Source organism: Delphinus delphis, chromosome 1 (genome assembly GCF_949987515.2).
Source record: "Delphinus delphis chromosome 1, mDelDel1.2, whole genome shotgun sequence".
Lineage (NCBI taxonomy): Eukaryota > Metazoa > Chordata > Mammalia > Artiodactyla > Delphinidae > Delphinus > Delphinus delphis.
This window is the reverse complement of record NC_082683.1, coordinates 53,895,558-53,919,913: the sequence shown is the minus strand read 5'-3', so window position 1 is coordinate 53,919,913 and position 24,356 is coordinate 53,895,558. Positions and strand designations below refer to the sequence as shown.

At 34.9% G+C, this 24,356-nt stretch overlaps 1 protein-coding gene and 1 non-coding gene across 3 annotated transcripts in view; both read left to right on the top strand.

Annotated features, from left to right (window-relative positions):
• ITGB3BP (integrin subunit beta 3 binding protein) overlaps positions 1-24,356 on the top strand; it is a 90,358-nt gene that overhangs the window by 1,364 nt on the left and 64,638 nt on the right. For both annotated transcript variants that reach the window (XM_060023158.1, XM_060023149.1), the window contains exon 2: positions 19,903-19,945. In XM_060023158.1, the coding sequence (XP_059879141.1) occupies positions 19,903-19,945 (43 nt within the window). The remainder of the gene's footprint in view (positions 1-19,902; positions 19,946-24,356) is intronic.
• LOC132416433 (small nucleolar RNA SNORA16B/SNORA16A family) lies at positions 5,620-5,754 on the top strand. The gene has a single exon (XR_009517589.1). It is a non-coding gene; the product is annotated as a small nucleolar RNA SNORA16B/SNORA16A family (small nucleolar RNA).

Here is a 24,356-nt window from a genome sequence, read left to right as displayed (position 1 = left end):
AAAAAAACTGTTAAATGGGGACCTTTTGGACAACTGTTTTCTTAACATATTAACAGACACATGTTATATTAGGAGTGTCTGCAGTAATTTTGGCAATAAATACATAACTTTAAAGTTGAGGTTGACATCTTAAATATATAGCAACTTCACTGAGTTTATTTTGGCAAAGTGATATAAGACCAAATTAATGGTTAAATAATGCAAAAGTATTTTAGTAGAGGATCTCCACAATTGTTAGTAAACTTTTATTTTTCAATGTGGTTAAACTGCAGGGTCACAAATGGTGGTGCAAAAAGTCATCTTGGCCAGTTACATGTGAAAGTCGTATGGTTTTTAAGTGATGTTGAGATGTTGGCTTTTTGGTACTTGGTATTTTGGGTATTGGATTGTGTGATATATCTCTTTTCTAATTTCTTTAAACCTTGACAGGAAAAAAATATAATAAGTAACTGTGAAAATATACATGGCCTAAATTAATCTAAAATGAATAATAAACAACAAATGTCCAATACCAATAGAGTGGATGGATGAATCTTAAAAATATACTGGGTGAAAGAACCAATTTGTAGAAAACTACATATAGCATATTATCTTTATAAAGCTTAAGAACAAGCAAGAAAAACTTTAATTTGGGATTCTGTATGTATATGATAAGATTATTAAGGGCAGAAAAACAGGGAAATGATAAATACAAAATTTTGTTTAATGGTTGCCTTCTCGGGAAAGCAGACATAATAGAGAAGGAGCATACAGGTGTACCCATCCATATTGGTAATGATCTAGTTCTTAAATTGTGTGGTGAGTTTATGGGTGTTTATTTTCTTATTATGCTTCATAACTTGATCATTATACATGTATTCTTTAGTATGCATCAAATACTACCTAAAATGTTTTTAAAGGATTTAGAGATTACTTATCTTGAATTAAATTCTCAATAAGTATAGTTTTCTCTGCCTTCTCTTTGGTTCTGTAAGGCAGATGCTATCTTGGAACTGGGAAAACAAATGAATTGGATAAATGCTCTTCCTGGTTTCATTAGGCTAATCATCATCCCTTTCAAATTTGCTCCTCCTCTGTGTACATTATAAAATTAGTGGCATCATCATTTCTCTATCTAGGTTGAAACCTTAATTAAAAATTTTTTTATTTATTTTTTGCATTTTAAGACTTTGAAATGAGACAAACCAGGGTTTGAATCTTGGTTCTGCTACTTTACTAGCTGTGTGACCCTTAGATTGTTACTCAGTGAGTTCGTGGATTAGTGTAGTTACTCATTAAATAGTAATTGAATTATAAATTTGCTGCTTGTAAGAGATTTCATCTTTATAGACAAATTTCACACCATGTTTATATTTGCATAATACTAAAGTGAAACATACTTTTGTGATAGCTGTTTCTGTAAATAATCAAATCCCCTTCTAGTGCTTTTCCCCCTTATATTTTTTCCTTTATAAAGATTCCTCGTATCACTTGCTTAATCTTTCTAATTAGTGTGAATTATCATGCTAATTCAGCCAAGGACATTCCATCTATTCCTGTAAGAGTTAATTTTATTCTGTTCCAAGCTATAGACTGAGTTAAGGTTATAAAGTTGGAATAGCTTTAGTGTTGGAGGAAACGGCTAACAGTATTCCTGTGGGGTCCATTCTGATGATGTATTCATAAAAATCTGGGAGTTTTCTGAGAGAACTTTAAAATACGTTTTATTTTCCTTGATAAAGGAAAATGAATATAAGAATATTCTGGGTCTGATAAGCTATTTTATTGCACCTATTTGGGTTTGTAGTCATGCTGATGATAGCGCCAAGTACAATGATTTTTATTGTTGTGGGGGGTGAAGTGATGTGTCAGGTTAAGTAAAAGTTAACCATTTAATAAACACCCTTTGAATCATAGTAGATATTCAAAGTTCTATTAATTCATTTACTTTAAAATTATAAGTACATTTTAAAAGAAGATTGAAGTTGTTAGTACTTGCTATAAGTATGAAAAACATGAATTTTAAATACAATTCTTTCCTGCTTGTAAAAGTCAGCCGAAAATGTAAGGACAGAAATGAGGAAGCTATAATACAGCCTTGTAATAGTGACATGAAGGACTCCCCGCATATGGCAGACAAGAATGTCTCAGACTCTATCAGTCAAAAGCAACTTGAGGGCTTCCCTGGTGGCGCAGTGGTTGAGAGTACGCCTGCCGATGCAGGGGACGCGGGTTCGTGCCCTGGTCCGGGAAGATCCCACATGCCGCAGAGCGGCTGGACCCATGAGCCATGGCCGGTGAGCCTGCGCGTCCGGAACCAATGGGAGAGGCCACAACAGTGAGAGGCCCGCGTACTGCAAAAAAAAAAAAAAAAAAAAAGCAACTTGAGCCTGCATAAATCATATTTTTTATTGCCTCCTTGGACTTGGAGGAAGTTAAATCTCAAGAGGTGAAACAAAAATAGCCAAAACCAGATCCGTAATCAGTAAGCACAGATGAAAGGCAGAGTACCCTGAATATAAATACTGATATCCATGTTGTGCTTGATAGACTAAGCCTTGGGCTATAGGCAAGGTAAGGAAGTTAAACTTGAGACTACATTTAAGCTGGGAAGGGAGCTGAAATGATCTCTAGTTGGTATGGATCCCTTGGCTAGTAGTGAAATTAAATGTACATCTTTGGAGGAAGCATCCTCTGTTTAGGCCCCTACTTTTTCACAGGTTAAGATCAACCGAATATCCAAAATCTAGATAAACAAGCATAAAAGGAAACAAACTACCATGAGTGAAAGTTAAAACACATAGTAATCAATGGATTTAGATCCCAAAGACTTTACAAAATGGAATTATCTGAGATACAATATGAAATAATTGAACAGAATACTTAAATAAAAAGTTGAATCACAAAAATTAGCAAGTAATGAGACTACCCAAAATGACCAGGCAAATTTTAAACTAGGATGATTAAAATGTTTAGAAACAAAAAATATATAATTGTTGAAATAAAAGCTCAGTAGATGGACTTACATGTCATAGTAGATTGTGTTGAACTGAACCTTCCATAGATAACAATTTTAAACTCTGGGCAAGATATTAAAAGTAACTTCTTGAAGGCACTGGAAAGCAACCATACTAGGCAGAAATTGGAGGGGAGTTGACCCTTGAAAGAAGAGAACTACAATGTGCAAAGTTTGCATTTATATTGTTTTATCCAAGGGCAGTCCATATGATGTAGTACAGCTAAACTCAACGAGAAAGCTCCAGTTTTACTTGTTTGAAGAGCTGGGTTAAGAGCTTGGGATTACCAGAATTGCTGGCAAGTAAAGGGAAAATCTTAAAAAGAGGGTAGCCCCAAAATCTGGTTATAAACTGCCAGAATCCTTGATGGATTCCTTAACTGCACATGGATTAGGGATTCTCCATGAAGCCTGGCAAGAAGCAACAGCTGGGATGCTGAAAGAATTGAACAGTGATTTCAGCTGCTGTCCATCACTGGGGAGACAGATTTTAGAGTCTGAGTTTATTCAAGTTAAATGCCTGCTAGAACAAAACAACACTGTTAAGAGTAAGAAAGCAGAATTCAGAGTCTCGATGTCACATCATCTACAATGTACAAGATGCAATAAAATAATACCAGACAAGCAAAGAAACAAAATATGACTCGTTGAGAGAGAGTCAATTGAAATTGACCCCAAGATGACCTAGATTTTAGAATTAGCAGACAAAGACTTTAAAGCACCCACTATAAATATGTTCAAGAACTTAAAGGGAAAAAAATGGTCATAATGAAAGGACACATGGGGAATCTCAGAAGAGAAAAAGACGCAATGGAAATTCTGTATTTGAAAAGTACAATACGTAGAATGAAAATATTTACTGTGTGGGCTTTATAGTGCAAGAAAAGAACTTGAAGATAGAATAATAGAAATGATCTAATTGAAAAAATAAAATACAGAGCCTTAGTGACTTTTGGGACAATATCAAGTGGTCTAATATATGTAAGTGAGTCCTAGAAATAGAAGAGAATGGGAATGAAAAAATATATGTATTTTAAGAAATAATGGCTCCTAAATTTCTCACTTTTGCTGAAAAACATAAAGTACAGATCCAAGAAGCTCAGCAAACTCCAGTCGAGATAAAAAATATGTGTTTGTCTATGCACATGTACATATACATGCCATAGTCAAACTGATAAAAATTAAAAATGAAGTGAAAATCTTCAAAGCAGCCAGAGAAAATTGATGCTTTACCTGTAGGGGAAACTATTCAAATGAAAGCTGACTTCTCATCAGAAACCATGGAGGTCAGAAGACAGTAGAATGACATTTTAAGGTGCTAAAAGGAAAAAAACCTCAACCCAGAATTCTATATGTAGACACTTATCCTTCAAAATGAAGGTAAAATAAAGATATTATCAGATAAAAACAATATTTGTCACCAGCAGACCTGCATAGAAGAAATGCTAAAAAAAAAATTCTTTGAGCTGAAGGGAAATGATATCAAGTACAAATTTACATCTATTTGAAGAATACTGGGAATGGTAGATATGTGATAAGATATAAAAGACTATAGTTGTCCATCAGTATCTGTGGAGGATTGGTTCCAGGAGGCCCCACTTATACTAAAATCACACAGATTTTATGCTCAAGTCCCTTATATAAAATGGTATAGTACAATGAAAACAGTTGGTCCTCCGTATCCGAGGGTTTTCTCTCCACAGAGTCAACCAACCATGGATGGAAATCTTGATCCACAGATGTGAAACCCATGAATATGGAGGGTTGACTGTATATTTATCGAGAAAAAAATCTGTGTGTAAGTAGACCAGCACAGTTCAAACGCATGTTGTTCAAGGATCAACTGTGTATATTTTTTGCTTGTAACTTCTTGAATAGATGTGAGTGTTTAAAGCAAAACTTATAACACTTATTGTGGGTTTTATAACATGTATATGTATAACAGTATAGCACAAAGGACAGAGGAAATGGACAGTAACATTGTAAGATTCTTATATTTATGTAAAGTAGTATTGTATTAACTCTAAATGAACTGTGATGGGTTAAAAAGGCATATTGTAATGCCCCAGAGTAACTAATAAAAAATACAAAGAAAAATAATACATAACCCCCAAAATACATAAAAAACAACAGAAGAATTGAGGTGCTATACTAAAAAATGTTTAATCAAAAGAAAGCAGGAAAGGAAGATCAGAGGACTAAAAAACAAATGAGACAGATAGAAAACAAGTAGCAAAATGTAGACCCAACTGTATAATGATTACATTAAGTTTAAGTGCAATAAAGACACCAACGAAAAGGTACAGAATATCAGACTGGATTTAAATATATATAGATTGACATATATATATGTTTATATGTATATATGTATATATCCCAACTCATTTAATCCTCATAACACTGATACCACCCTAACTGGATACCAAAATACAATAAAAGAATTATAAGAACATTGCTGACCAATGTATTTCATGAACATAGAATCAAAAATCCTCAGCAGAAGATTAGCAAATCTAATTCAGCAGTTGTAAAAGAGACAATACATCATGTCCAAGTAGGATTTATCCTAAGAATGCAGTTTTTTCAATATTTGAAAATCAATTATTGTTTTTAAAAGAATAAAAGATGGTCCTAATCGAAGATGCAGCTGCTTCTACATAACTGCTCTGGTCAAAAAGGATTCCAAAGTGACAGTTTTCCTTGATGATCACTGTTCTGTTTGCTGTAACTGATCTACAGCATTTCAGGAAAAGACAGTTCCCATTGTACCTGTCATTTCTCAGCTGTGCCAGCTGAAGATTGAGCTTTCTGGTGAGTGAGGACTCTGGGATCATGACAGTGATGGAACACAACAGCCTCAGGACCTGGTTGCCCCAAAGTTTTCCTGGCAGTGTCTGAACTGAAGAATCTTGAAGATACCAGCTTGTTGCTGGAGCCGTGCTTTAGAATAAGATTTGTCTTAAACTGTGATTGTGGCTCTACAGAGTTGGGAAAGAATCGCTATGGGAAGAGGCAAGCTAGGAGAGTACAGGCTCTGTTAGATGGAAACATTGACCTTTGTTGGGGTTTTTTTGCTAATATTGGTACTTGACATATAAATGACCAATAAAAGACTCCTGGTTGGGTGGATTGATAGATAGATAGGTGGATAGATAGGTACATACTAAAGAAGATCATATTAATAGTTCTACGAAGAACACACCCATTTATGATAAAATAAAAACTTAGCAAACTAGGATAGAAGGGAACTCCTTCCTATGAAAAACCTACAAATATCATACTCAGTATTGAACACTTTTTCTAAGATTAGGAACAAGGCAAGAATGCGCCCACTCACAACTTCTATTCAACAAAGCACTAAAAAAAAAGGAAATGCATAAATGTTGGAAAGGAGAAAGTAAAATTGATGATCTGCTGATGATATGATCATGAACATAGAATATCCTAAGGAAGCTGCAAAACAGTTATTAGAACTATTTAGCAAAGATGCAGAGCACAAAGTCAGTGTACAAAAATCAATTCTATTTCTACATGTTAGCAATGAACACCTGGAAAATGAAGCTTAAGTTTTTCCATTTATAATTATGTAAAAAAAAATATAATAAGTTTAACAGAAGACATGGAAGATTTCTACTGTGAAAATTACAAAATGTTGCTTAGAGAACATAAAGATTTAAATAAATAGGGGCATGTATGGATTGGAAGACTCTATATTAAAATGTTGGTTCTCTCCAATTGATATTTATTTTTTTAATAAATTTATTTATTTATTTATTTTTGGCTGCATTGGGTCTTTGTTGCTGCTTGTGGGCTTTCTCTACTTGCCGCGAGTGGGGGCTACTCTTCATTGCAGTGCGCAGGCTTCTGATTGGAATGGCTTCTCTTGTTGCAGAGCATGGGCTCTAGGCACACGGGTTTCAGTAGTTGTGGAACGTGGGCTCAGTAGTTGTGGCTTGCAAGCTCTAGAGCGCAGGCTCAGTAGTTGTAGTGCACGGGCTTAGTTGCTCTGCAGCATGTGGGATCTTCCTGGACCAGGGCTTGAACCTGTGTCCCCTGCAATGGCAGGCAGATTCTAAACCACTGCGCCACCAGGGAAGCCCTCCAATTGATCTTTAGATTCAATGCAATTCCTGTCAATCCTGGCAAACATTTTAAAGGAATAGAAAAACTGATTTCAAAAATTTTATAGAAAGGCTGAGGACTTACAGTAGTCCAAACAATCTTAAAAAAGAAGAATGAAGTTGGAGTACATAGACTAACTAGACTTAGTGTATGTACAAAGTATGTACACTACCTAGACTTAACTATACTATGTAAAGTGGCAATGAAATCAATGTGGTTTGGGCCTAATGGCAAATAGACAAAATGGAAAAGAATAAAAAGCCCAGAAGTAGAACCAAACCAAGTACCAAAGTAATTCAGTTGGGGAAAGAGAAATCTTTCCAACTGGTTCTGGAACACCATGTGGAAAAACAAACCAAACAACCTTGACTTCCACCTTATACCATATACAAAACTTAATTTGAGATGTAGCATAGTCTTAAATGTAACCAGTAAAATTTCTGGAAGGAAATACATGAGAATATTGTTACAACATGGGGTAGATAAAATTTCAGGCAAGGTACATAAAGCAACCATAAAGGAATAAAATTGATAAATCAGACTACATCTAATTTATATATTCTAAATATAAGTTTAGAATATATAAAGAACACTTGGGACTTTCCTGGTGGTCCAGTGATTAAGACTCTGTGCTTCCACTGCATGGGGCACAGATTCGATCTCTGGTCAGGGAACTAAGATCCCACATGCCGCGTGGAGTAGCCAAAAAAAAAAAAAAAAAGAATATATGAAGAACTCTTACAACTCAACAGTAAAAAGATTAAAACCTTATTAAAATAGTGGTCCAAAGACTTGATCCAATACTTAATAAAAGAAGTTACGTGAATGGCAAATAAGCATTTTGTTAGACATCAGGGAAATACAAGTTAAAATTAAATTGAAATACTATATAACACCCAGTAAAATAGCTGTACAGTTGACCCTTGAACAACATGGATTTGAACTGTGAGTGTTCACTTACATGCCCACTCTTTTCAGTAAATGTGTCCTACAGTACTGCATAATCTGTGGTTGATTGAATCTGTGGATGTGGAACCAAAGATATAGAAGACCGAGTATAAAGTTGTGCATGGATTTTTTTTTTTTTTTTGATGTGGACCATTTTTAAAGTCTTTATTGAATTTGTTACAATATTGCTTCTGTTTTATGTTTTGGCCTTTTGGCCACGAGGCATGAGGGATCCTAGCTTCCCAACCGGGGATCGAACCCACCCCGCTGCCCTCCGCCCACCCCCACCCCCACCCCAGCCCCACACCGGAAGGCAAAGTCCTAACCACTCGACCGCCAGGGAAGTCCCTATACGTGGATTTTTGACTGCAGGGGGTTCAGCACCCCTAACCCTCCACATTGTTCAAGAGTCAACTGTGTATTCATTATACATTTTGAGAATACTAGGTGAATAATGAATCTTAGTAAATAGATTTGCTTTGCACAGAAGTATGGGTTAGCACTTCTTCAACTAGTTTCTGTGTGCTCTACGCTTGAGAGAATAAGTTTATTGCAGATAACATGAGCTAGGCTTTCACTGTAGGCTGAGGAATTTAAAATATGTTGCCTTTGCATTGGAGGTATCAATATGAAATCATGGATTTTTAAATATATGTATTAAACTCCAGGTAGATAGAAAAGTATGTGTGTGTGTTTTCTGTTCTAGCTCTGTCCCTTGCCTTTAAGCAATGACATAAGTATCAATGAACACACCTAGTGCTGAGATTTTGATTTATAAATGCCATTGTCCACTAAAAAGAACCAAGTTTCTTTAAAGCAAAAGCTAATTCCAGTGCTGGAGCAGAGACATTTTGTGTGAGTGAGTGTGCATGTGCAAATAAGGAAATATAATGAAGTGCTCAAAGAATTACAGGTACATAAGGTACATTGGAGGCAGTGTGAAAGGGGAATGATCCAATTGCCAAATCTGGGACAATTAAGATCAACATAAATGGTAGGAATTGATTATAATCCATTGGATTAAATAAAATTCCATGATTCTATAGTGATATAAATAAATGAATAAAGAGGAGAGAAAGGAAAGCTATTCCTTGGAGTGGAATGCTAATTAATAAATATAAGTGATAGGATTAGAAAATCATCAATGGTTCTTTAAAAGTATTAGGACAAAGTTTGATAGGAAACAAGATATTTACATATAAGATTTCTTATATATTACATTGGAGAAAACTGGCAGATAACATCTTAATCAATGATCAAAATACATATCACTGATATTGTGAGAAACCAACATCATGTGCCTCAAGTTATCATGCTCTCAAAAGGATACAGCATCATTTTTGTAATACTTATGGCAAAAAACCCACATAGCCTCATCATGAGAAAATGTCAGATAAACCCAAATTGACAGATATTTCTACAAAGATAACTAGCCTGTGCTCTTGAAAAATGTCAAGGTCAAACAAAAGAAAGGTTGAGGAGGAGCTGTTCTAGGTAAGGGAGACTAAAGAGATGGGACAATAAAATGCAATGAGTGATCCAGGATTGGATCCTAGACTTGGCGGCAGGGGTGGGGGGATTGGCTATAAGGGGCATTTTTGGAGCAAGTTGTAAAATTTGAATATGGTCTCTTGATAGTAGTATTGTATCAATGATAAATTTCCTGATTTCGATCAATATGCAGAAATCAGTTGCATTTCTTTAGTAACCAACTACCAGAAAAACAAATTAAGAAAACAATTCTCTTTACAATTGCATCAAAAAAGAATAACATTCCTAGGAATAAATTTAACCAAGGAGGCAAAAGATCTGTACACTGAAGACTATAAGACATTGATAAAAGAAAATGAAGAAGACAGAAATAAACACAAAGATATTCCATTTTTATGGATTGGAAGGATTAACATTGTTAAAATGTCCATACTACCCAAAGCAGTCTATAGATTCAATGCAGTCCTTATCAAAATTCCAACAGTATTTTTCACAGAAATAGAACAAACAATCCTAAAATTTGTATGAAACCACAAAAGACCCTGAATAGCCAAAGCAGTCTTGAGAAAGAGCAAAGCAAAGTTTGAAAGCATCGTGCTGATTTCACACTATATTACAAAGTATAAAAAATCAAAACAGTATGGTATTCACATAAAAACAGGCACATAGATTAATGGAACAGAATAGTGACTCCAAAAATAAACCCACACATATTTGTCAATTAATTTACAACAAAGGAGCCAAGAATATACAATACAATATGAAGGACAGTCTCTTCAATAAATGGTGTTGGGAAAACTGACAGGCCAATGTAAAAGAATGAAACTGGACCCCTATCTTACACCATACACAAAAAATCAACTCAAAATGGATTAAAGACTTGAAGGTAATACCTAAGATCATAAACCTCTTGAAGAAAACATAAGCCATAAGCTCCTTAACACTGGTCTTGGCAATGATTTTTTGGATCTGACATCAAAAGCAAAGGCCATAGCAGCAAAAATAAGTGGGACTACATCAAAGCAAAAAGCTTCTGCACAGCAAAGGAAATCAACAAAATGAAAAGGCAGTCTACAGAATGGGAGAAAGTAATTGCAAATCGTGTATCTGATAAGGGATTAATACACAAAGAACTCATACAACTCAATAGCAAAAAAAACCCCCAAACAATCCAATTTAAAAACTGGGCAGAGCTGCTTGTAAATTTTGGAGATTAATCCTTTGTCAATTTAATCTGCAAAATTTACAAGCAGCTCATGCAGCTCAATATCAAAAAAACAAACAACCCAATCCAAAAATGGGCAGAAGACCTAAATAGACAGTTCTCCAAAGAGGATATACAGATTGCCAACAAACACATGAAAGAATGCTCAACATCATTAATCATTAGAGAAATGCAAATCAAAACTACAGTGAGATATCATCTCACACCAGTCAGAATGGCCATCATCAAAAAATCTACAAACAATAAATGCTGGCGAGGGTGTGGAAAGGGAACCCTCTTGCACTGTTGGTGGGAGTGTAAATTGATACAGCCACTGTGGAGAACAGTATGGAGGTTTCTTAAAAAACTAAAAATAGAGCTACCATACGACCCAGCAATCCCACTACTGGGCATATACCCTGAGAAAACCGTAATTCAAAAACAGTCATGTACCACAATGTTCATTGCAGCTCTATTTACAATAATCAGGACATGGAAGCAACCTAAGTGTCCATAGACAGATGAATGGATAAAGAAGATGTGGCACATATATATAGTGGAATATTACTCAGCCATAAAAAGAAATGAAATTGAGTTATTTGTAGTGAGGTGGATGGAGCTAGAGTCTGTCATACAGAGTGAAGTAAGTCAGAAAGAGAAAAACAAATACCGTATGGTAACGCATATATATGGAATCTAAAAAAAAAAAATAGTCATGAAGAACCTAGGGGCAAGACGGGAAAAAAGACGCAGGGAGTGGCATGGACATATATACACTACCAAATGTAAAATAGCTGGTGGAAAGCAGCCACATAGCACAGGGAGATCAGCTCGGTGCTTTGTGACCACCTAGAGGGGTAGGATAGGGAGGGTGGGAGGGAGGGAGATGCAAGAGGGAAGAGATATGAGGATATATGTATATGTATAGCTGATTCAGTTTGTTATAAAGCAGAGACTAACACACCATTGTAAAGCAATTATACTCCAATAAAAGTGTTAAAAAACCCCAAAAAACTGGGCAGAGGACCTGAATAGACATTTTTTCCAGAGAAGACATACAGATGGCTAACAGGTACGTGAAAAGGTGCGCAACGTCACTAATCAGCAAGGAAATGCAAATCAAAACCACAATGAGATGTCACCTCACACCTGTTAGAATGGCTCTTATCAAAAAAACAAGAGATAGCAAGTTCTGGTAAGGATATGGAGAAAGGGGAAGCCTGTGCAGTGTTGGTGGGAATGTAAACGGGTGCAGCCACTATGGAAAACAATAAGGAGGTTCCTCAAAATACAGAACTTCTATATGATCCAGAAACTCCACTTCTGGGTATTTATCTGAAGGAAATCAAAACATTAACAAAAGATACATGCACTCCCATGTTCATTACAGTATTATTTACAATAGCCAAATATCCACCAATGGATGAATGGATAAAGAAATATATATATATATATGTATACATACATATGGAATATTATTCAGCTATAACAAGAAAATCCTTCCATTTGCAATATGGATGGACCTTGAGGGTATTATGCTAAATGAAATAAGTCAGAAAGAAAAAGGTGAATACCATATGATCTCACTTATATTTGGAATCTTTAAAAAGAACAAACTCGTAGAAAAGGAGATCAGACTTGTGTTTACCAGTGATGGGGGATAGGGAAGGAGGAATTAGAGGAAGGTGGCCAAAAGGTACAAACTTCTAGTTATGTAATAAATTAAGTCCTGGGGATGTAATGTACAGCAGGGTTACTATAGTTAATAATACTATATTGTATGTTTGAAAGTTGCTAAGAGATTAGATCTCAAAAGTTCTTATCACAAGAGAAAAAATCATAACTATGTGTGGTGATTGATGGATTTTACCTAGACTTACTATGATGATCATTTCACAATATATACATATATTGAATCATGTAGTACATCTGAAATTAATATTATATTTCAAAAACTTTTCCTGATTTTGATGATTGTATTGTGATTATGTAAGAGAATATCCTTGTTCTTAGAAAAACACACAAATATTTGTGGATAAAGGTATACAGTGTCTCCAACTTATTTTCAATGGATCATAAAAAAGATTTTGCATTGTATATGTATGTGTGTGTGTATGTTTCTATAGAGAATGATAGAGCAACTGGGACAAAATGTAAACAGGTATTAAGTCTGGGTAAAGGTTATCAAAAACTGTTATTCCTAGAATATTTTTTAACTTTAAAAATATGTAAAAATTAAAAGTTCCCCCAAAATACCCATCAAATTGTTTTAAAAAATGCTAATGGATGGATTAAACAGTAAATTACACACAATTAAAGAAAGAATTACACAACTAAAGATAGACCTGAAGAAATTGCCTGACAGCATAGAGATCAATGATAAGAAATAGATGTTTAGAGATGTGGAAAATGGAATAGAAAATCTAAAATTTCTTCTAGAGGGAGTCTCAGAAAGGTAGAATCAAGGAGAGCCAATATTTGGAGAAATTATGGCTTAGATTTTTCCAGAACTGATAAAACACAAATCCATATAAGAGACTGCCTTAGAGATAAGACAGTGTTAATATGACATCCTTTGGGAACTTGCATTTAAAGCACCTTAAATAGAATTGAAGGATTATAAAAAATGTAAGGAATTAAATATGTTCTTGAATTTAAGAGTTCAAGTTCTTGAATTCAAGAGTTCAAATATGTTCTTGAATTTAAGACTGATGTTTTAAGTAAAAAAAAATTAAATTGATTATTAATTTATATAATATAACACCTTTGTGCCAATCACTGTGTCGGGCTTTGGGGATTCAAATATGAACAGATGTTACACTCTCTAGTTTGCATTTTAGTGGGAGAGATAGTTCAACAAGTATTTTTAGAACTAATAATTTACCAGTTAACAGACAAGATGCTAATGATATAAATACATTAGTCTAGGGAGGAAATATACTATTGCAACTTGATAAGTTTAATGAGAAGAACATGTACAAGTATTATAGGTGTGGAATGGAAAAACCCTTAGTGCAATCTGGACAGTGTCAGGGAAAAATTAAATATGACTCTGCTGGAATCTCAGAGAAAAGGTCGACATCAGTGTTAGTTTATTATTGTTAATTTTTATGTTGTAAAATATTATACATACAAAAAGGTATATAAAATATCACCAGTCTACCACATTTAATTCTGATAAACCTGTTTAGCCCCTTTTAATAGAATCTTTTGAAAGACTTATTCATGTCCTTTATATATGTATGTGTGATGATACACATATGTATATGTTTCTCACAGAAGGTAATAGTAATGAATGTTTTATTAATGTTCATTTTTGAGAGTACCCATTTAAGAATGAAATGATCTTATGGCATTTCTCATTTTATTCAACCCAAAGAACATCTTACCTCCATCCATATATCTTCTGGGTTCAGTATTCCCAAATATATCCCTTTACGTCTGTAAAAATTCTTTAGCTAATTCTTTATTAATCTTTTGATAAAGCAACTTTTGACACCATAAACGTGTTGCCCAATAACTGGTTAAGGTTTTGGCTAGTTTTATCATGAAGAATAACAAGATTAATCTTTTATTTAGTTGCTTTCACGTGGTGACCATATTCCTCCATGCAGTGGAGTAATAATCCCACTTACCCATGCTGTGTTAGTGAATTATTATGTGACCTCTGTCAGTGTTGAACACAAAAAAGCATAGGCTTGAATGAAAGGGAGAATGCAAAAGGATATAGGAGATTCTTCTCCCTTCTTTGCTCATTCCCATACATGGAATGGAAAATGTATCATTTTAGATTTCTCAATTTGTACCTAAAGAGTCACATGGGATGTGAATTTGGCCATTGCCTTTCATCAAAGGATTTCTAAGCATCTCATAAGCATATTCCATAATCCTCTAAAAACTGTTTGTGTAGTTGTAGCTGGCAATATTATTATCTCCATTATAGAGAGAAGTAAATGGAAGCACTGATATACTAAGTGATATTTTTATCTTCCATTCAGAAATTTACCACTGGTTTACAGGCCAGTATTATTTATCACCTTTATGAAGCTTAGTGAGATTATGTGATTTGCCCAACCTTAGGGGAAGATTTTGGCATAACATCAAGGCTCCTGAGTCTTATATGCCTTACTAATTTTATCTCCTCCCCACACACATACACTCTTACCCTCAGCTCTATTGAAAATCATATTTAATCCAATGTTTTAAAAGTCCTGTAAGGGATGAGGTATTACTATTAGTCATGATTGTGGTTACTTATGTGGGAGAAAGGAGGGGTGAACAAGATGGGACAAATGGAAGGTTTTGGGGGAGAGCTGGCAAACTTCTATTTCTTGATCCTGGGTGATGGTTACAAGGGTGGTTGCCTTATAATAATCCATTAAGCAATATATTTTTTAATATAAAAAAAAAAAGTCCTCTAAGGGAACCTCAAATCATGTTGCTTCATGAGTCTTGGAGGTGTCATTCCTGGTTCTTAATTAGGAATCAAATGATAGTTTATTTTTTCTAAAATAGTTTTTTTAATATTGTAACTGCTGTTATTAATGTTACATACTAAAACTCATGCACTTGTTCTGTTCTGATGAGTTAGAGAATCCTATTCAGGATACTACCATGTGGTAAGCTAAATAAAATAGTGGAAGATGGTCTTAGAGAGTAATATGGCTAATTCTACATGGTTACTTTCTTTTCTTTTCCTGTTGATATAAAACTACATATCTTTATCTTTCTTAAATTCTCACTAGCAATAATGCTGGTAGCAACCAGAATTTTGATCCCAGTGAAGCTAAACCTAGTACACCTAAGTGTACTAGGGGTACTGTAGTATTCAAATTGTGGGCACTGGTGTAAATTTGGGTTAAGTTGAAAGTGAGAAGTAACCTGTAGAGCAGCGGTCCCCAACCTTTTTGGCACCAGGAACCGGTTTCGTGGAAGACAGTTTTTCCACGGACCAGGGTGAGGGTGTGTGTGGGGGGATATGATGGTTCAGGCAGTAATGCAAGCGATGGGAAGCGGCAGATGAAGCTTCACTCACTTGCCCGCCACTGCCCACTTGTGCAGCCCAGTTCCTAACAGGCCTCAGACTGGTACCGGTCCATGGCCTGGGGGTTGGAGACCCCTGCCATAGAGATTATAAGGTTACCCATAAGAGGGAGGTAATTAGGTTATAATAGGTAGGTGCCCATTTAAAATTTATTTATTTATTTTTAATTGTGAAATATACATAGCATAAAATTTACCATTTTAAAGTATACAGTTCTGTGGCACTTAAGTTCAGGTAACCCTTGAGTAAATTGGGGATTTACTCTAGTTATAGTCCACCTATAACTTTACAGTCAGCATTCTGTATCCCTGGTACCGCATCCACGGATCCAACCAACTGCAGGTTGTGTAGTACTGTAGTATGTATTTCTTGAAAAAAAAAAACTTGAGAATAGGTGGACCCTTGCAGTTCAAATTCGTGTTGTTCAAGGGTCAACTGTACATTCACATCGTTGTACAACAATTACCATCGTCCAACTCCAAAACTTTTTTCATCTTGCAAAACTGAAACTTCCTATCCATTGAACAGTAACTCCCTATTCACCCCTCCTCCTAGCCCCTGGCAACTATCTTTCTATTTTCTTTTTTCTTTTCTATAATATATATATACTTTTAATTTTTATTGGAGTATAGTTGCTTTACAATGTGTTAGTTTATACTGTACAGCAAAGTGAATCAGCTATACGTATACATATATCCCCTCTTTTTTGGATTTCCTTCTCATTTAGGTCACCACAGAGCACTGAGTTCCCTGTGCTATACAGTAGGTTCTCATTAGTTATCTATTTTATACATAGTATCAGTAGTGTATATATGTCAGTCCCAATCTCCCAATTCATTCCACCCCCCCGCCGCTTCCCCCTTGGTATCCATACATAAATGTCTGTGTCTCTATTTCTGCTTTGTAAATAAGATCGTCTATACCAGTTTATTCAGATTCCATGTATACGCGTTAATATACAATATTTGTTTTTCCCTTTCTGACTTACTTCACTCTGTATGACAGTCCCTAGGTCCATCCATGTCTCTACAAATGACCCAATTTCGTTCCTTTTATGGCTGAGTAATATTCCACTGTATATGTGTACCACATCTTCTTTATCCATTCCTTTGTTGATGGACAGGTTGCTTCCATGTCCTGGCTATTGTAAATAGTACTGCAATGAACACTGGGGTGCATGACTGCTTTAAGCACCTCATTTGAGTGGAATTATATAGTATTTGTCCTTTTTTGCTTGGCTTATTTCACTTAGCATAATGTCTTCAAGGTTTATCCATGTTGTAGCATGTGGACTTTCTTTCCTTTGAAGGCTGAATAATATTCTCTTGTATGTGTATATACCAAATTTATTACTTATTCCTCTGTCCACAGACACTTGCATTGCTTTCACCTTTTGGCTATTGTGAATACTGCTGTTATGAACATGGGTGTACAAATATCTGTTTGTGTCCCTACTTTCAGTTCTTTTGGGTATATATATATTCATAAGCGGGATTACTGGATTATATGTTCATTCTAGGTTTAATTTTTTGAGGAACTGCCAAACTATTTCCATAGCAGCTGTACCATTTTACAGTCCCACAGGACAAGAGTTCCAGTTTCTCTATCCTGGCCAACACTTATTTTCTGGATTTTTTGATAGTAGCCATCCTGATGGTTGTAAAGTGGTATCTTGTGGTTCTGATTTGTGTGTCTGTGGTTCTGATTTGCATTTCCCTAATACTAGCGATGTTGAGCATCGTTTCTTGTGTTTACCAGCCATTTGTATATCTTCTTTGGAGAACTGTCAATTTGAGTTCTTTGCCTATTTGGGGGTGCCCATTTTTTTAAAATCAAGGTAGTAACCACAAGAGCTGCTATTACTTTACAGAACTACCAGAGATATATCACTTTTAATTGCTAACTAATACTGGTAGCAAATAAGTAAGAACTTTAGGAAAATATTTGTCCCACATATCTAATCAAGTTTTGCCTGTCCTTCCTTTGTGTGTTTCATCCGTCTCTTTCTCTCTGTTTCTGTTAACATCATCCTAATCCATTTAGCATCATCTATGCTACAGTTGTTTGTGAGTTTTTTAAAAAGGGTAAAAGCATTTAGTAGGTGCTTAATTTAATAACTGATATCTTGACACTGGGCCCAGTTCTACCAGAATGGTAAGAATAGATGGTCATAAATTTCTAGTAGGTTTGTTTTTCTTTACCTCTTTAGCTCCTCCCCCTCAATTCAACAAGGATTTATTATGAACAGGGTGTAAAATCTGAGTTTCTCTCACTCAAACTGTGTGATAGGGGGCAAATCACACTAAACTCTTCTCTATTGGATGACCTAAGTAATCTCTTAGGTTTCTCCTAGTCTTGTCTAGTAAATGTCTTTATGATTCTTGTAACTATTACCAGCTTTTGGATATTAGATGCCTGAATTATCTGAGAACCACATTACCCACAATAAATCATGTTTTTAGATTCTCACTAAACTGTTAGAGTGAGAGATAACAGTCTAACTCAGATCACTTTCTTATTTACTTTTACATATCTCCTTGGGCTTCTTAGATCAACCTAGGACCTAAACTGGAAACCTTTTAAATACAAATATTTAGTTTCTCTACGAATTAGCCATCACTAATAAAGCAAGAATATTTTGAATGGTTAATATCGGGGGTGGGGGTTATTTACTTCTAAAAAGTAGTATTGCATCTTAACAGCATTTAAAAACAAAGGCTGAAAAATGCTGTACTGTGTACTTTTAGTTTTTGATTTCTACTTTTGAAGTTTTATAAATACAAAAAACATCTCACACACCTGAATAGGGTAATATATATTCCAAAGCTAAATATAGTACTTTTTTTGATTAGCTGCCATTTTTGTTCATAACCTCTGTTCTCTTCTTGCTTCATTGAGAATTCACATTAAATTGATTTCAAGTGGACTTCTAAAAGATATGAGTAATTCTTTAAACCAATTTAGTTAATTTTAAGAAATAATGTTATGTGATAGGCTAATGTAGATATAATAGCAAAATTAAGTGAACTATTTTAGATAGATTAAATTTTTGTATTTAATATTTATTGCTGAGTAATTTTTATAAATTGTCCATCTCTTCTATTCCTGCTTCTGTCACTTGTTTGAAAGTCAGTAGTCACTTATTTATGTATAGTCATTTTCTAGGATCTATAAATTTTGTTTTGTTTTTTGTAGTACAACCTTTATAATAAAATTTGTTTGCTTTATGCTCAAATTTTCTAATATTTTAAATAACTTAATTTCTTTTTCTCAGAGATCGAGAAAGTACTTTTAACGTTGCATTTGTCACTGGGAAAACTAGTTTTAATTTATATTGACCTTTTTCTCCTTTGAGCATTTAGTCTGTGTTCAATAAAATGTTGATGACTGCTCTTTAGAAGACAGCTGTACGAAATAAAGTATTATAAATATTCAGCTTTCCTTTCTAAGCATTGTCACCAACAGCTGGGCATCCAGTTTAGCAGAACAGATTTTGCACAGAGAGAGCCTGGCATGTTCCTGAATCAGTTTAGTGAAGGAGACAAAAAATAGTTTCTTATGGATTGGGGACTTATAAAGACATAGAGCATCTGTTCCTCAGTTAAGTCATAGTCTGGTAGCACTGAATCATGTTTAAAGCTAGAATAAGGTGCAAAACTTTTTCACCTTGCTCATACTTTTATTTTAATAGCTAGTGTATTATTTCTGCAAATAATATACTTTCAACATCTCCATTGAAGGTATGTAAATTATTTTCCTTTTATGTATAATTTTTGTTAGTGGTATTTTAAAACACACAAATATATTAATTTTTTACTAAGATTACTTTATAATATAACTTTAGTGTTTGAATTGTATAATGGTGCATATATATAAAACTACATATATAAAAATCCATCTAAATATTTAATTATGATTTCATCTTGATATATGCTATCAAAAAATCAGTTTCATCATTGTGAAAATTGCTTTCTTCATAGGTATTCTACTTTAGTTAGTGAAAGTAACTTAGAATCTTTGTTTATATAGATTACTCTTAAATACTTGGCTACTTAAAGCATATTAAATCTAAGATGTCTTTAACTATTTTGTTTGCAGTGTTAAAAGATCACTGAAATTGGATGATCTGTTAAAAGCAAATGTAAGTATTTACTTATGAGTTTGTAATTGCATAATAAGATTGTGTTTTTAATTTTTTGACAGCTAATTTACCCTTATACTAAATGTAAAAAGTATCAAAAAAACCCACTGTGACATAATTGTTATTGGTACACCATTTTCTACATATAAAATTTGTAATCTAATATATGGAAATTCCTGGCCAGCTTGAGGTTTTTATTTAAAGGGCAAATTATTTGAAGCCTTAATGAAATAATTTAGTAGAAATTAATTCACTATTTGTAGGAAAAAAATGCTCTGCCACTTAAATGCAGATAAATAAAGATGGAACAGTGGCAGTGCTTTAATCTGCATTCTCTAATCTGCTAAAATGAAATAAAAGCATTAACAACATTTTTATATCAAAAAGGTAATTACCCCCTCAGCTACGCTGGCATGAATAAACAATTAAATACTAACACTGTAATAAATTTCACTGTGGTTGTCACAACAAGAATAAAATTGTACTGTTGCTATTACTTTTTGTAAATCTCATCATAGCACATTACCAATACCAGCATATCATGACATATGCTCGTTTATTATCTTTTCATTACCAATATTGGATCTAGATACAGACACTAATACTGGGATACTTATGGCCTTAGTAATCTTAAATGCAAGTAAATTGGTGAGAAAGTAAATTAAAACAAATAGCTAGTCAGTAAATGGGCTCCTATGTGAGAATGCCATTTCAAGAAATGGGTTTTATATGGAATTTCTCTTCAGAAGACTCACTGGTATTTAACAATTTACCATTTTTAAAAATTCCTAGATGCTTTTTTTAAAACTTTTAAACAAAGGTGGCAGAATACTGCAATGCCACTAAAAAAATCATTAGCAGTGTAATTAGCAATTTAGAACACTATTATCCAACTTGTTCTGTACAGAATGCAGCTGTGACTGTAATTTTGCATCTGTTTCTTTGGTCAGAATGGTATTTTGGTAGATGAGTAGTCCAGCTTGAAATGAAATACTGTTCTTTCCTGCCCCAAAACTGTTCTTTGGGAGGTGGTAACATCATTTGAATGGAAGAGAATGGCCATTTAGGAATTCATCCTTTTCATAAAGTACAGTTGTCGTCATGGCAAGCTTTCTATCCATTTTTTCTCCAGATTAGGATGTGTCAAGGTAGCCAGTGACACAGCTAATATCCTGTATTAGAAAAATACATTGTTATGTTTGGCCCAATTCTGTACCTTTAAACCAGTTGACTTAGCTTGGTACCACATGGCCACCAACTGCTAAATGCAGGTTCCTAGCATCCTAGCCTGGGCCTTCAACATTTCTGTTTTCTAACCTATTTCTAATATTTATTATTATTTCTGATATTTTCAGCTTTTGTATCTTGCCTCATAATTTGTTTGCAGCTCTTAGATCTGACAACTTTGGCTCTGGTGCTAAATCTAGGCTTCTCTCTTTAGCTACATTTATGCTTCTATCCATTCCCAGTAACAGCTAAGCCCTGAAGCAGCCTGGTTCCCAAGAATCTGCCTACATGCCAGTGATCCCACTGAGGCTGCCTTAGTCCGTACAAAGGAAAATTACCTATAACTCTAAGAGCACCTAATTGCTGTGAAGCTATAGAGGAACTAGTAGTAACTTTGTGGTCATTTTGCCTTACCCATATGATGCTGAAGGAAGAAGGCTCTGGTGTCCAAGGAAAGGAGATGGCTTTTATATGCCAGTTGGTTGAAGTGGAGCCTGTTCATTCTAAACAACTGGTGTTTTCTCTCCCAGCAATAATTAGAACTACCAAATACCAGTGTTCCCAATGTGGCTACAGACCTTCATGGAGATTAATGCTCCATGATGTTAGGGCAAGTCTGCAAAAGTAATTTTCCTTATGATTCCCCTAATAGGGAAAACAGGGGTATGGATCATTCCCTGTTATCTTCCTTTAATATATATAGAGTATATACTATGAGTACCACTACTTGCTGAACCTCTCAAATTGTTGGGGGGTAATGAGTGATGAAGGTTTTGATTTATCATTACCTGCAATATTGGGGTTGCTGAAGTTATTGCCCTCCAAGCACTGTTTCTAGATGAATTTTCAGAAACAAAGTTGAATTATTTATTACAAACTGTTGCCAATGGCAGTCCAGATGAATTTATAGGGACAGCTGGCTACCTGGTTATATACCTAGCCAGCTTGACCTAATCTCTTTCAGGCTACTTCAGAGAAGGAATGGGAGAAGCAGATGCTGCAGATTGGGAAGGGAAGGAGCATATTTCCTACCAAGGCCAACTCAATAGGCATGCTGCTAGAATGAATGCAGTGCAAGTTTGGGGGAGGTTTGCTGATTTGGACATACATACCCAGTCGAAATTATTCCCTTACCGTTAGTAGGATAGTTCTAAGTCTGATTATTCCCATGGCCTAACCTTATCTCTCTGAGATAAGGCTTTTACTGACTCCTGAAATTAGAAAGAACTTGGGACTTCAGGGCATTAGGAAATATTATAGCTCGTATTCTGTAGGCTTACTTATTGATTTGGCTCATCTGCTCCTTTTTCTCCCCCTCCCTCCCTCTTCTTCCCTTCCTTCCTTACCTTTTTATTATGGAAACTTTCAAACATACACAAAAGTAGAGACAATAATACAGTGAACTACCATGTAACCATCACCCAGCTTCAAAAATTATTAACATTTTGCTTCATCTATTTATATATATATATGTACACATATATTAATGTATATATGTGTGTATGTATCTGTATTTTTTTTCCTGGAATTTAGCAAATCCCAGACATGTTATTTCATCAGAATATTCTTCAGTATGCATTTCTAACAGATAATGACTTCTTTCATAACTATAGAGCCATTATCATACCTTACAAAATAAGAAGTAATTCCTTAATAAAATCTTTTTAAAATTATTATTTATTTATTTGGTTGTGCCAGGTCTTAGTTGTGGCTCATGGGCTCCTTAGTTGCAGTGCATGGGCTCCTTAGTTGTGGCATGCAAACTCTTAGTTGCGACATACGTGTGGGATCTAGTTCCCCGGCCAGGATCGAACCCGGGCCCCCTGCATTGGGAGCACAGAGTCTTTACCACTGCACCACCAGGGAAGTCCCAATAATATCTTTCACCCAGTTTATATTCACATTTCTATAGTTGCTTCAAAATGTCCTTTTACAGTTGGCTTATTAAAATCAGGATCCAAACAAGGTTTACACATTGTAGTGGTTCTTAAGAACCTTGAGAGTTTTTTTTCCCCCAACTCCTTTTAAATCTTTTAAAATCTCACTCTTTTTCTTGTAATTTATTTTTTGGAAAAAACTGAAATATTTTTTCCGTATTTCACATTCTAGATTTGGTTGATTGTTTTCTTGTGGTGTCCTTTAAGTGATTTCTCTAATCTTCATATTTCCTATAAAACTCATAGTTAAAACTAGAGGCTTGGTTAGATTGTGGTTCATATTTTGATAAGAATGCCTCATAGGTAGTCTGTGTAGTTCCTGTCTCATCACCTCAGGAGGCACAAAATGGTCTTGGTTTTACCAGCCTGATCCACCCATAATAAAATTCTCCGTCAATCTTTCTCCTAATTTTTTTTAAATGCCTTGATGATTATTTTATAGATTCCTTATTTCACTACAGTTATCAAATATTGATTCCTTTTTTTTTTACCTTTTGATTTTGGAGAATTTTGATTATGGAGAATGCACTGCCCATTACCCAGCTTCAGTAATTATCAACACAAGTCTAATCTTATTTCATTTATATTCCCACGCATACTTCAGTATCCCCCATACTAGATGATTTGAAGCAAATCTCAAACATCATCCATATCATCCTAAATACTTCAGTAATTATTTCTAAAAGATAGACTTTAAAAAAACTATAATAGTATTATCAGGGCTTCCCTGGTGGCGCAGTGGTTGAGAATCTGCCTGCCAATGCAGGGGACATGGGTTTGAGCCCTGGTCTGGGAAGATCCCACATGCCGCGGAGCAACTAGGCCCGTGAGCCACAACTACTGAGCCTGTGCATCTGGAGTTTGTGCTCCGCAACAAGAGAGGCCGCGACAGTGAGAGTCCTGCACACCGTGATGAAGAGTGGCCCCCGCTCGCCTCAACGAGAGAAAGCCTACACACGGAAACGAAGACCCAACACAGCCAAAAATAAATAAATAAATTTTTTTTTTAAAAAAAGTATTATATCTCTCAGAATGAATTCCTTAATCATCAAATGGACATCTTTGTTCAAATTCCCAATTATCTCATACACTTTTTGACAGTTCAGTTCTCTTTTTTTAATTTTAGCGTTTTTAATTGAGATATAATTCATGTAATATAAAATTCATAATTTTAAAGTATACACCCGTGGTTTATTATATACTCATTACATTGTGCAGCCATCACCACTATCTGATTTTAGAACATT